General features: G+C 43.3%; 1 protein-coding gene across 2 annotated transcripts in view; it reads right to left on the bottom strand.

Annotated features, from left to right (window-relative positions):
* Positions 1-726: 726 nt before the first annotated feature.
* The window catches only part of ITGAX (integrin subunit alpha X), a 64,860-nt gene continuing 51,983 nt past the window's right edge, over positions 727-13,603 (bottom strand). For both annotated transcript variants that reach the window (XM_032431174.1, XM_032431173.1), the window contains 10 exons: positions 6,223-6,339; positions 6,054-6,133; positions 5,886-5,969; positions 3,712-3,790; positions 3,494-3,601; positions 3,307-3,390; positions 2,988-3,101; positions 2,746-2,847; positions 2,370-2,480; positions 727-1,584 (listed from right to left, as the gene is read on the bottom strand). In XM_032431174.1, the coding sequence (XP_032287065.1) occupies positions 1,486-1,584; positions 2,370-2,480; positions 2,746-2,847; positions 2,988-3,101; positions 3,307-3,390; positions 3,494-3,601; positions 3,712-3,790; positions 5,886-5,969; positions 6,054-6,133; positions 6,223-6,339 (978 nt within the window). In that variant the 3' untranslated portion in view covers positions 727-1,485. The remainder of the gene's footprint in view (positions 1,585-2,369; positions 2,481-2,745; positions 2,848-2,987; positions 3,102-3,306; positions 3,391-3,493; positions 3,602-3,711; positions 3,791-5,885; positions 5,970-6,053; positions 6,134-6,222; positions 6,340-13,603) is intronic.

The following is a 13,603-nucleotide window of genomic DNA, read 5'->3' on the forward strand; positions in this document are numbered from 1 at the left end:
GAGCCATTTTCTAGCTTCCCCTATAATCACATGATCAACTGCCTCCCCTTTCTGTGTTTCTAATTAGAACATCCACATGACCCAAACCCCTTGGAGGTGGCAGGAGCAGTGGGATCACTCCAGGGCAGAGAATGGCCTGCTATGTGTTGACACCCAGCTCAGTGCCAGGCACCACTTTGAGCTTTATGCTAAGATGGGTGGCATAATAGCAACAGTGACCATATTGGGGGCAGCAGATCTCTGATATAGGACTTCAAAGTGCCTGCCAATCACTAACCATATGCAAACAATGTCCCCTTCACGACCTCTTAAGATTTGTAAGAAACACCAGTGTATTGCTTCACTCTAAAGACCTTTCCACCTGAAGCCATTTTCTTGTCCTACCCCCACCTGCCACAGCCCCATTAGCTCCCCATCAGTGACAGCTTTGAGAATTGAGTGAGTAGAATAAGAAGTCAGGTTACCCCAATATAGGGACGTAATAACCTCCCCTCTATTTAACTTTCTTGTTCTGGCCCCAGGATTCAGGGCTGGCCAGCACCCAACCTTGGTTAAGGGACACAATGGGCATCATTGTACAGGACCCACATCCCTAAAAGGCCCGAATTTTAGATCTTTGACTTATTTCCCAATAAATGTACATACGTTGGTTTTGTGTAATGTATTAATTTGTTAAGGCAAACATTTAAATACACACTTTTTATAATTATGTCTTAGCATTTCTTCATTTACTATATTTGCAATCTCAAAAAATGGAAGTGTTCTGGGCCTCTTGATCTCTGAGAGTTGCTAGAGCTAGGTGAGCCAAAGTGGCATTGGGGCAATACTCCTGCTGAGGTTCTATTCCTCCCTCCCAGCTAGCAATGCTGACAAAGCCTGAAAGCCAAGTTTACAAATTCCAATGTGTAGACATTTTATTCCCAGTTCAGTTTGGGAAATCTGGACTGAAATTCCTGAGACAAAGTGCTGATAGTGACAGTATTTTACTAGGAATAAGGGTGATAGGGAAGCACAGAACAAATCATGGTATGTGCATCAAAGCCCACCCTCTAGAAATGGAACAGGAATCCTAATATCAATCTGGAGAGTTCAGATGTCAACCTGAAAATTATAGGGAGCCACTAAAGATAGATGAGGATTGTGGCTTGTTTAGTACTGTATTTTAGAAAGATCATGGGTGGCAAGTGAAGCAAGAGAGACTGGAGCCTGAAGCTATTGTTCATGTATTTCTAAGTAGAAATCCAAATCAACTCCACCCAGGGGCATGGTTAGGGTCCTGTTCTGGGGTTTCCAGTTACAGCCTTGACAAGACAAATGGCCCTTCCCAGGCAAGGCACTTTGTGTGGATATATTGCATCCTCCCAAAGGAGAAAGCAGCTTCACGTGGAACATTTCTCCCCCTGCAGGCCTAACTTAGTTGGGAGTAAGAGGGCCAGGAAACCTCTCAGAGGATAACAGGTCCAAGGGACAATAGGAGGTAGTTTCTTATTGGGCAACTTGAGGGTCTGAAGTTCCATTTTCTGGGACAGTCTGCCCATTGGCTTCCACCATCATTTCCTTATACTGACGTTTGAAGAAGCCAACCTGTGGGGGAGGAAGGAAAAGAGAATTAGGAAATCCAGTGGAAGAGAGGAAAAGGGATGGCTGGGGGGAGAGGGATCACCATTTCTGGAACGCCTACTATGTTCAAGCACTGCACTAGAATCTTTAGATACACTGGGTCATTTAGTGAACCGGGTGGAATCACCTTCAGCATGAGAAATCAAGGCCCAGCCTTGAACAGACACTGCCTAGAGTCACAGACAGAATCATTGTTGGTGTCAACACCTAATCCAGGCCACTGTTTTTATGTTATAATTTGCCGTGAAGGGAAACATGTAGCGAGGAAGATGAGAGTACAAAAGACAGGAAGAAGAAGAGAGTGGAAAAGACAGGGAGAGCAATTAAAGGAGCCCTGAGAATCAGATAGGAAGGCATGGACATGGGGGACAGTTGGGGACCAGTGATGTCATAGGTGAATGGGGATCTCTCACATGCAGTGACTTAGCAAGAATGTGCACCTATATCCAAGGTGAGCTCTTTCTTACATTATAGAAAGAATGGGATCAGGGCACCTGGGTGGCTCAGTTGGTTAAGCGACTGCCTTTGGCTCAGGCCATGATCCCGGAGTCCTGGGATCGAATCCCACATCGGGCTCCCAGCTCAGCAGGGAGTCTGCTTCTCCCTCTGACCCTCTCCCCTCTCATGCTGTTTCTCTCTCACTCTCTAATTAAATAAATAAATAAATAAAATCTTTAAAAAATAATTAAAAAAAAGAAAGAATGGGATCAAATTGCTGGTGGTGTCAAGAGCAGAATGGAAACACTCACCTTGTACAGGATGGCTGTGATGAGAGCCAGCAGCAGCAGCCCTCCCACAGAGCTGCCCACAATAATGGGGATGGGGTTGTAGACCTCATACTTCTCCAGCACCGTCTCCACCTGGAGTGGAGGTGACCTCATCAGAAAGAACCAGAACTCTTGCTACCCCAGATTCTTCCTAGGTTCACCAATTTTAACTCCCTCCCCTCCTTCCCTTTCTCCAAAGGGTGGGACATAGAAACACTCATGGGCTTAGGGATAACTCTTCTGCTGATGGACCTTCATTTTCCCTCCCTCCAGACTTCTGAGCCTCCCACACAACACTGGAGATTTAGCATTAGGAGCCCTCTTACAAGGCTGGCCACTCCTACCACACAGTCACTACCTGAGCTCTCAAGAATGCCTCCTGTCCTGGAAGCTGGGAATACACGGATCTGTTGAATGTGATTTCAGCCACAGTCGTTACCAATATCTTCTTCTGCAATGTCTGCAAGACAGAGGGGTAGAGCTGGGGATTAGCTCTGGGAAGGCTCAGAGTTCAAGTAAAGTCCTGGTTTGAGGGTGGCCACAGACACATCTGTTACCACCTGAATTCAAGGGAGAGACACTGCTGTTGGGCCCACACACCTGGCTGACCCAACCAAAACTGAGGTTGCCCTTCAGAATGAAGTCAAGTTCCTCCTGAATGCCAAAGGAGGGGAGGTCACAGCAGAACCTCAGACAGTCAGCAATGGAGCAGTCCTAGGAACAGAGAAGTAACATTAGGCCATAGAAAGGTGGTTTTAAAGGTAGAAGACAGCATTAAACTGACTGATATGAGAGGAGCAGCCACATTTGAATTCAAGAAGGCTATTCGGCAGACAGCCATCTGAGTGTAATACTGATTTTTGAATTAAATTCCTCTGATGTGTGGCTTAAAGTGGAAATGTCCCAGAGCCCTCCTTACCAGCACAGAATTTTTCTGAATGTGGGTCAGGAAGTCAGACTCTCTGTGCACTATTCTCTCTGAAGAACACTGAATGGAGGGATTCTAGGAAAAGACACAGCAAGCATCTCAGTGGGGCCATCAAGGATTCATGAGGGACAGAGAGAATCCAGGTAAAGGGCATGAGCTGTACACAGTCCTGGAGTACCTGGGGGTGGAAGACCTCTAATTCTCTCCACACAGGTACCCCATTCAGCTCCATAGGCACAGAGAAGATGATGCTGATAGGCAGGTCCCTCTGTCCCAGGTTGTTCACCTGCACAGAGGGCAGTGAGGGCAAAGACCATGCCAAAACCCACATCCCTCCCTAATTGCTGGCTCCCAGCCCCCTGCCACAGCCCCTGCTCTTGAGTCAGCATCACCTACCTGGTATCTATGCTGAGCCTGGCTGCTTTCCTCCTGGTCTGAGGCTGAGAAGTTGAGGTACTTGGTGGACTGTTCATGGCTGGTGAGAGAAGAGGTATGGATGGATTTGAAGTTCCATGGGGGCCTCCTAAAGAGGTTCTGGCTAGCAGCATGACAGGATAGGTAGTCAGTGGGGCCTTGGGGTAGCCCACAATGAAGTCTATGGTTGATGTTGGATAATGAGAGTGTTTATGGAGCAAGGCTGGGTTTCAAGCTCGGTGTAAGGTTCTTGCAGAAGCTCCCAACAGAGGAAACCGCCCAGGGGACTGGGCAGAGACTACAGTGAAAGGGACCCAGAGCTATGCCATTGACTCTACTGGAGGCAGGGGCCGGGCCATCCGCTTTCATGGGCACAGAGGATACCGGATATGCATGTGAGACACAGAAGAGCTTTAGAGAGACTTGGGCTGATGCTGTTGACAAATGTGTACTGAACACTACCCCTGTCTGGCCTCCCACAGGCCTTCTCTCCTGTCCTGTTTCCTTGGCTTTTCTGGCACTGGGGCTTAGAGGTGAGGGAAGGTCTAACAGTAGACTGTTGACTGGATCTCAGTGTAACAATTCCTCCTGAGACCTTCTCAGACCCACGTGTGGAGACCCAGTGGCCAGCTTGGCCACTTGAACAGATGGGTGGTCTCACCTCTGCCCCTTCCTGCTCCACTGCCTAAGTACCTGTCCTTTGCCTGTACGGTCCAAATTCTAGACCACTTTTACTCTGAACTCTTATCCCTCCTCTGTGAGGAACTCCCCCAAAATGCCCCAGACTCATCCTATGGGCCTCTCAGAATGTCCCCACCCACAGAGTCAAATCAGCAGAGCACAGCTGAACTGTAGAGCCACATACATCTAGATGTAGTGTGCCCCGCCTATGGGTCCCCAGTGCACACTCTAGCAAGCAAGCTCAGAGCATGCACCTGGCTGGGCTGCTGAGAGCTCCTGGTGTGGAGGTATGAATTAGAGTGTGAGACTGGGAAGGGAGAGGATGTCCAATGAGTCACAAGGGCAGAACTAGTACAGGGGAATGTACCCAGACTAAGCCACATGGGCTTGTTGTACATCATGAGTGTACACATTGCACAAGGGCAAGTTGTTATGTCCGGTTTTGATTATACATAATAATGTCAAATGAATTTATAGAAAGCAACTATAGCCCTGTGCTTAGAACATAGCAAATGCTAGGAAAGTATTTACTGAAAGAGGGTATATGCTCAAATATATGACTTGACTCCTGAATTTTAAACACCTCATCTATTATCCCTCCTGGAACGGCATTTTAAGGTCTTTTTCTTTTATCTAGCTTCTCCCTGATACTCGGCCTCTGCAGCAAGCAGTTCATTTCTACCTATACCTCCCAAAGGGGACTGGGAAAGGAAGAATAGCAGTTCTAAAAGCCCTATAGGGTGAAAATCTGTTTCTTGCAATGAGGAATTGTCTCACCCAAATGCCAAGGGCTCCTTTGAGAATCACTGGCTAAGCTCAATGCTATGGACTCTTCAACATTCAGCTGAAGCCTCCCCTGAAAGGAGTCTCTAGCTGCTCTTGGAAACTCATAATAGCCTCAGGGTACAGAACCACAGAGAGGTCCTTGATGAGATTCTGCCTTGGATCAGGGTAACCTCACTCCCCAACAAAGTTGTAAGAACCTCAAGACAGGAAAATGTCTCATATTTCTCAGGAAACCCAGGACAATCTTGGTGCTTTTAAGAAAGACTTCTAAGAACCGTAACCTCAGGCACCCAAGTTGCTCAGTCGGTTAAGTGTCTACCTTCGGCTTGGGTCCTGGGATCGAGCCCCGCATTGGGCTCTCTGCTCAGTGGGGAGCTTGCTTCTCCCTCTCCCTCTGCCTACACTCTGCCTACTTGGGCTCTCTCTCCATGTGTCAAATGAATAAATAAAATATTTTTTAAAAAAGAACTATAAACTCTATTAAATGTATGATGTAATGATAATATCACAATTATTATTATAGCTAGCCCACAATAAACACTCCATACCTAATTAGTAAGTGTTAGCAGTATCATCTACCAATAGAAAGGGTAGTGATAAAACCTGAATGTCCCAGGTGTTCAACTGCTGCAGGGACTGAAAACCTTGCCTAGACCGATCAGAATGTTGGAGAGGTCATGGTATGGTACCTGCTGATCACGGTGTAGATGGCATACTTCACCATGAGCTCCATCTGAAAGGTGCTCTTGCTGGTCCTGGGAGTGTTATTTTCACTGGAGAAAGAGGAGGAGCCTAGTTGGCAAGGACCCCAGAGGAGGAGGCTAGCGGGCAAGGAGGTCTAAATACCCCCAGCTCACCTGCTCACATTAGCTGTCAGAAGCAGCCGGTCTCCCAGCATGGCCTTGGGGGAGACATCAAAGGTGACCAAGAAGGTGACCTGAGGAAGAGGCAGTAATGAAGGATGTCACCAAGAAGTGAGGTAGGGTGGGGGGAGGGGAGCTGGGGGTGGACAGAAGCAAGGCTGACCTGGGCACCCTCAGGGAGGATGAAGTGGTTGATGCTGCAGCGGGTGCTCTGAATACCCTGGCCCTGGGCTGGGGTGCCATCACAGGTCAGGTGTGGGGAGTGTGGCTGCAGCTGGCTCTAGGCAAGGGCAGATGAAAAAAAGGCAGGTGAGCATTTGTTCACGTTCCGAAGAGACTCCAGGAAGTAGTGACAGTTTCCTGGTATCTACCTTAAGATTATGTTTTTTAAAAAATCCTCAGACCTAAAAAAATAAAATAAAAATCCTTAGACACTATCTGGTAAAACTTCATCCTAGTAGAAATGCCAGATTTATTAGAGTTTACCCCCTTTTTATTTACTGTTCTTTAAAAAAAAAAAAAAAGCATTTTATTATGGAAATTTTGAAACATACTCAAAAGTAGAGAGAGACTAGGTAAATCAACACCCCCCCGCCATGTTCCCATCACTCAATTTAAATTACCAACACCTTTCTACTCTTGTTTTATTCAGCTCTTTGCCACTTTTTTTCTGAAAAATTTAAAGCACGTTCTGAATATCACATCATTTTATCCAGAAATACCTCAAAGTATGCCACAAACAGATAAGGGTATTTTTGTGCATTTCTTTTTTTTTTTAATTTTTTATTTAAATCCAATTTAGTTAGCATATACTGTATTATTAGTTTCAGGGGTAGAATTAGGTGATTCATCAGTTGCATATAACTAACCCACTGCTCATTACATCAAGTGCCCTCCTTAATGCCAATCACCCAGTTACCCCAACCTCCCCACCAACCTCCCCTCTAGCAACCCTGTTTGTTTCCTATAGTTAAGAGCCTCTCATGGGAGGGAGACAAACCATAAGAGACTCTTAATCTCAGGAAACAAACAGGGTTGCTGGAGTGGAGGGGGTGGGAGGGATGGGGTGGCTAGGTGGTGGACATTGGGGATGGTATGTGCTATGATGAGCACTGTGAATTGTGTAAAACTGATGAATCACAGACCCATACCTCTGAAACAAATAATCCATTATATGTTAATTTAAAAAAATAAAAATAATAATTATAATTGGGAAAAAAGCAGCCTTTCATGATTTGCTTCCCTCTCTGTTTTCATCTTATTTTATTTTTCCTTTCCTTCCCCCATGTTCATTGGTTTTATTTCTTAAATTCCACATATAAGTGAAATCATATGGTATTTGCCTTTCTCTGACTTATTTCGCTTAGCATAATACCCTCTAGTTCCATCCACATCATTGCATATGGCAAGATTTCATTCTTTTTGATGGCTGTGTTATATTCCATTATAAATATACCACATCTCCTTTATCCATTCATCTGTCACTGGACATCTGGGCTCTTTCTATATTTTGGCTATTATGGACATTGCTGCTATAAACATTTGGGTGCAGGTGCCCCTTCAGATCACTAGGTTTGTATCCTTTGGATAAATACCTAGCAGTGAAATTGATGGGTCAACTTCTTGAGGAACCTCCGTACTGTTTTCCAGAGTAGCTATACCAGTTTGCATTTCCACCAACAGCAAAAGAAGGTTCCCCTTTCTCCACATCCTCACCAACATCAGTTGTTTCCTGACTTGTTAATTTTAGTCAGTGTGCCTGGTGTGAAGTGGTATCTCATTGTGGTTTTGATTTGTATTTCCCTGATCCAAGTGACGTGGAGCATTTTTTCATGTGTCTGTTGGCCATTTGTATGTCTTCTTTGGAGAAATGTCTCTTCATGTCTTCTGCCCATTTCTTGACTGGATTTTTTGTTTCTTGGGTGTTGAGTTTGATAAGTTCTTTATAGATTTTGGATACTAGCCCTTTATCTGATAAGTCATTAATGAAAATCTCCCATTCCATAGGTTGCCTTTTAGTTTTGTTGACACGTGTATTTTTTTTTAAACATACATATTTAACTTTATTACTGTATAACTTTATTACATATTTAACTATCATTTTAAGGGGTGCATGGATGGCTCAGCTGGTTAAGCATTTAACTCTTGTTTTCCACTCAGGTTATGAACTCAGGGTCCTGGGATTGAGCCCCAAGCTGGGTTCCACATTCAGTGGGGAGTCTGTTTGAGGATTTCTCCCTCTGCCCCTGCCCCCACTCATGTTTGCTCTCTCACTCTAAAATAAATAAATAAATTTAAAAAATAAGTAAAATCTATGAAATAATATTTAAAAAGGCTTGATTTTGTGGTGAGCGAAATAAGTCAAACAGAGAAAGACATGTATCATATGACCTCACTGATATGAGGAATTCTTAATCTCAGGAAACAAACTGAGGGTTGCTGGAGTGGGGGGTGGGGTGGGAGGGATGGGGTGACTGGGTGATGGACACTGGGGAGGATATGTGTTCTGGTAAGCGCTGTGAATTGTGCAAGACTGTTGAATCTCAGATCTGTACCTCTGAAACAAATAATGCAATATATGTTAAGAAAGAAAAAAAGAAGAAGAAGAATGTAGCAGGAGGGGAAGAATGAAGGGGGGGAAATCGGAGGGGGAGAAGAACCATGAGAGACAATGGACTCTGAAAAACAAACTGAGGGTTCTAGAGGGGAGGGGGGTGGGAGGATGGGTTAGCCTGGTGATGGGTATTGAGGAGGGCACATTCTGCATGGAGCACTGGGTGTTATGCACAAACAATGAATCATGGAACACTATATCTAAAACTAATGATGTAATGTATGGGGATTAACATAACAATAAAAAAATTAAAAAATAAATAAATAAAAATAAAAAAATAAAAAGGCTTGATTTTGTGGGTATTAAGGAGGGCATGTACTGCATGGAGCACTGAGTGTTATACGAAAACAATGAATCATGGATCACTACATCAAAAACTAACGATGTATTTATGGTGACTAACATAAAATAATAAAAAATAAATAAATAAATAAAAATAAAAAATAAAAAGGCTTGATTTTATAAAACATAAAAAAATTTTTTAAGAGTTCTGTATCACAGGAATTTAAATAGTGGCAATATACATAGTGCTGTAGGTTCAAGTTATATAAATTAAAATCAAATAATTGGAATGTTTTCCATATGGAAAATATACAAATGAAATAAATTACAAAAGGACCTAATAGGAACAATATTTCATTACTTATAGATTATCATTAGGTAATTTCAGCATCTAAACAAAGACTCTGAATATTCTTTTGTTGTATTCTATATTTAAATATCTCCCTACCTATATTCCAAGTCAAGGTACTTGACTAAAATGTCTGATTTAAGGGTGTGAAAAAGATGGTGGAGGAGTAGGGTACCCTATTCCAACCGGTCCCCTGAGTTGAGCTGGATATCTATGAATGCCCACAAATCAGCCTGAGATGTAATAAGATATATCTGGATCTCTACAAACAGAATATTGCAGGCAGTTGGTTTCGAGGTATGAAGCAGGGAGCCGTGATTCCACAGGCAGATATCAGAAGATAAACAGAAGGGGGAGGGAGCCATGGGGATCCTACCACCAGTGAGCGATAGCCTCCTGCACTAGGGACAGGGCACAGACTCACAGAGGGGTAGCAGCTGGGAAAGGAATTTATGGCAGTCCCCCGGACTGAAACACAGAGCAGTGGGGCCACACACGCAAACTGGGGGCTGCTGGCGGTTTTAGAAGCACAAAGGGCAGAAACGTGCCCCTGTGCCCCAACCTGGAGACAAGGACTGCGAGCCCTGCTGAAGGGCACAACCCAGGACGCTGCAGTTTATAGCAGCACAGACAGAAATGAAGATAGTGTGGCCTGGAGAGCTCACTGAAGAACAGACTGCGATCTCTCTGTTCTGAGGCAGAGGGTTGGACACGGTCTCTTCTGCTCTGACTCTCGGAAGAGAGGCAGAAAGCCACCAGGGAACGCCACCAGAGAACAAAAGCTCCAAAAAATGGTTCTCACTGAGCCCATTCCTCCCATCAAAAGGGGGCAGGGCAACTCTGCCCAAACAGGATTGCATGAGTAACAGCATGGCAGGCCCCACCTTCAGAAGACAGACTGTGAGAACAAGAGGCCGACATCCCTAAGGTCCCTATAAAACAGGTACATCTTGCATCAGTTGTGTTCAATAATTTAGACTCTATACATTCCCTCAACCACCCCTTAACAGAATGACTAGGAGGAGGAAAGACTCAGAGACTGTGACTTCTGCCACAGATTTACAAATGAATACAGATATAACCAAAATGTTGGAAATGGACTTTAGGGTAACAGTTATGAAGATGATAGCTAGAATGGAGAAATCAATTAATGGCAACATAGAGTCTCTAAGGGCAGAAATGAAAGCTGAACTGGCAGAACTTAAATGCTATCAATAAGATCCAATCTAATCTAGATAATCTAACAGCTAGGGTAAGGGAGGCAGAAGAACGAATTAGTGATCTAGAAGACCAATTGATAGAAAAGAAAGAAAAAGACAAGGCCAGGGAGAAACAACTCAAAATCCATGAAAACAGAATAAGAGAAATAAGTGACACCCTGAAATGTTCCAATGTCAGAATTATTGGGATCCCTGAGGGGGTGGAGAGAGACAGAGGACTAGAAGATATATTTGAGCAAATCATAGCTGAAAACATCCTTAATGCGGGGAATGAAACAAGCATTCGTGTCCGAGAGGCAGAGAGGACCCCTCCCAAGATCAAGGAAAACAGGCCAATGCCAGGGATGTAATAGTAAAACTCGCAAATCCTAGAACCAAGGAAACCATCTTCTTTTTTTTTTTAAGATTTTTATTTATTTATTTATTTATTTATTTATTTATTTATTTATTTAACAGAGATAGAGAGAGAGCACAAGTTGGCAGAGTGGCACACAGAGGGAGAGGGAGAAGCAGGCTCTCTGCCGAGCAGGGAGCCCGATGCGGGGCTCGATCCCAGGACCCTGGGATCATGACCTGAGCCGAAGGCAGCCGCTTAACCGACTGAGCCACTCAGGCGCCCCCAAAGGAAACCATCTTAAGGGCAGTTATGGGGAAGAGATTCCTTACATACAGAGGGAAGAACATCAGAATAACGTCAGACCTATCCACAGAGACCTGGGAAGCCAGAAAGGGCTGGAAAGACATATTCAGGGTATGAAACGAGAAGAACATACAGCCAAGAATACTTTGTTCGGCAAGACTGTCATTTAGAATGGATGGAGAGATGCAGAGCTTCCAAGACCAGCAGAAACTGAAAGAATATGTGACCACTAAGCTGGCCCTGCAAGAAATATTAAGGGGAGTCTATAAAAGGAGAAAGACCCCAAGAGTGATATACAACAGAAATTTACAGGGACAATCTAAAAAAACAACGTCTTCACAGGCAACATGATGACAATAAATTCAAAGCTTTCAATAATCACTCTCAACGTGAACGGCCTAAATGCACAGGGTTGCAGATTGGATAAAAAGACAGAACCCATCCATATGCTGTCTACAAGAGACTCATTTTGAACCTAAAGATACATCCAGACTGAAAGTGAAGGGATGGAGATCCATATTCCATGCCAGCGGACCTCAAAAGAAAGCTGGGGTAGCAATTCTTATATCAGACAAATTAGATGTTAAGCTAAAGACTGTAGTTAGAGACACAGAAGGACACTATATCATTCTTAAAGGGTCTATCCAACAAGAAGATCTAACAATTGTAAATATCTATGCCCCCAACATGGGAGCAGCCATCTACATAAGACAACTGTTAACCAAAATAAAGAGTCACATCGATAACAATACGTTAATTGTAGGAGACCTCAATACTCCACTCTCAGCAATGGACAGATCATCTCAGCAGAAAATCAACAAGGAAACAAGAGCTTTGAATGATACATTGGACCAGATGGACCTCATAGATATATACAGAACATTCCACCCTAAAACAACAGAATATTCATTCTTCTCGAGCACACATGGAACTTTCTCCAGAATAGACCACATACTGGGTCACAAATCAGGTCTCAACCGATACCAAAAGACTGAGATTATTCCCTGCATATTCTCAGACCACAATGCTTTAAAACTGGAACTCAATCACAAGAAAAAATTTGGAAGAAATTCAAACACTTGGAAGCTAAAGACCACTCTGCTCAAGAATGTTTGGGTCAACTAGGAAATCAAAGAAGAACTTAAACAATTCATTAAAATCACGAGAATGAAAACACATCAGTCCAAAACCTATGGGATACTGCAAAGGTGGTCCTAAGGAGGAAATACACACCATCCAAGCCTCACTCAAAAAAATAGAAAAATCCCGAATTCACCAACTAACTCTACACCTTAGAGAACTAAAGAAAAAGCAACAAATGATGCCTAAGCCACGCATTAGAAGAGAAATAATAAAGATAGAGCAGAGATCAATGAAGTAGAAACCAGAAACACAGTAGATTAGATCAACAAAACCAGAAGTTGGTTCTTTGAAAGAATTAATAAGATCGATAAACCACTGGCCAGACTTACCCAAAAGAAAAGAGAAAGGACTCAAATTAATAAAATTATGAATGAAAAGGGAGAGATCACGACTAATACCAAGGAAATAGAAACAATTATTAGAAATTATTATCGACAACTATATGCCAATAAACTGAGCAATCTGGATGAAATGGAGGCCTTCCTGGAAACCCATAAGCTGCCAAGACTGAAACAGGAAGAAATTGACAACCTGATGAGGCCAATAACCAGTAATAAGATTGAAGCAGTGATCAAAAATCTCCCATAAAACAAGAGTCCAGGGCCTGATGCATTCCCTGGGGAATTCTACCAAACATTCAGAGAAGAAATAATACCTATTCTCCTGAAGCTGTTTCAAAAAATAGAAACAGAAGGAAAACTTCCAAACTCATTCTATGAGGCCAGCATTACCTTAATCCCCAAACCAGGTAAAGACCCCATCAAAAAGGAGAATTTCAGACCAATATCCCTGATGAATATGGATTCCAAAATCCTCAACAAAATCCTAGCTAATAGGATCCAACAATACATTAAAAGGATCATCCACCACGACCAAGTGGGATTTATCCCCGGAATGCAAGGGTGGTTCAACATTCACAAATTAATCAATGCAATAGAATACATTAATAAGAGGAGGGAGAAGAAACATATGGTCCTCTCAATTAATGCAGAAAAAGCATTTGACAAAACACAGCATCCTTTCCTGATTAAAACTCTTCAGAGTATAGGCATAGAGGGAACATTCCTCAAGTTCATAAAATCCATCTGTGAAAAACCCACAGCGAATGTCATCCTCAATGGGGAAAAGCTGAGAGCCTTTCCCTTAAGATCAGGAACACGTCAAGGATGCCCACTCTCGCCACTATTGTTCAACATAGTACTAGAAGTCCTAGCAACAGCAATCAGACAACAAAAAGAAATAAAAGGTATTCAAATTGGCAAAGAAGAAGTCAAACTCTCTTTTCGCAGATGACAT

Source organism: Phoca vitulina, unplaced genomic scaffold, assembly GCF_004348235.1.
Source record: "Phoca vitulina isolate PV1807 unplaced genomic scaffold, GSC_HSeal_1.0 scaffold45, whole genome shotgun sequence".
Taxonomy (NCBI): Eukaryota; Metazoa; Chordata; class Mammalia; order Carnivora; family Phocidae; genus Phoca; species Phoca vitulina.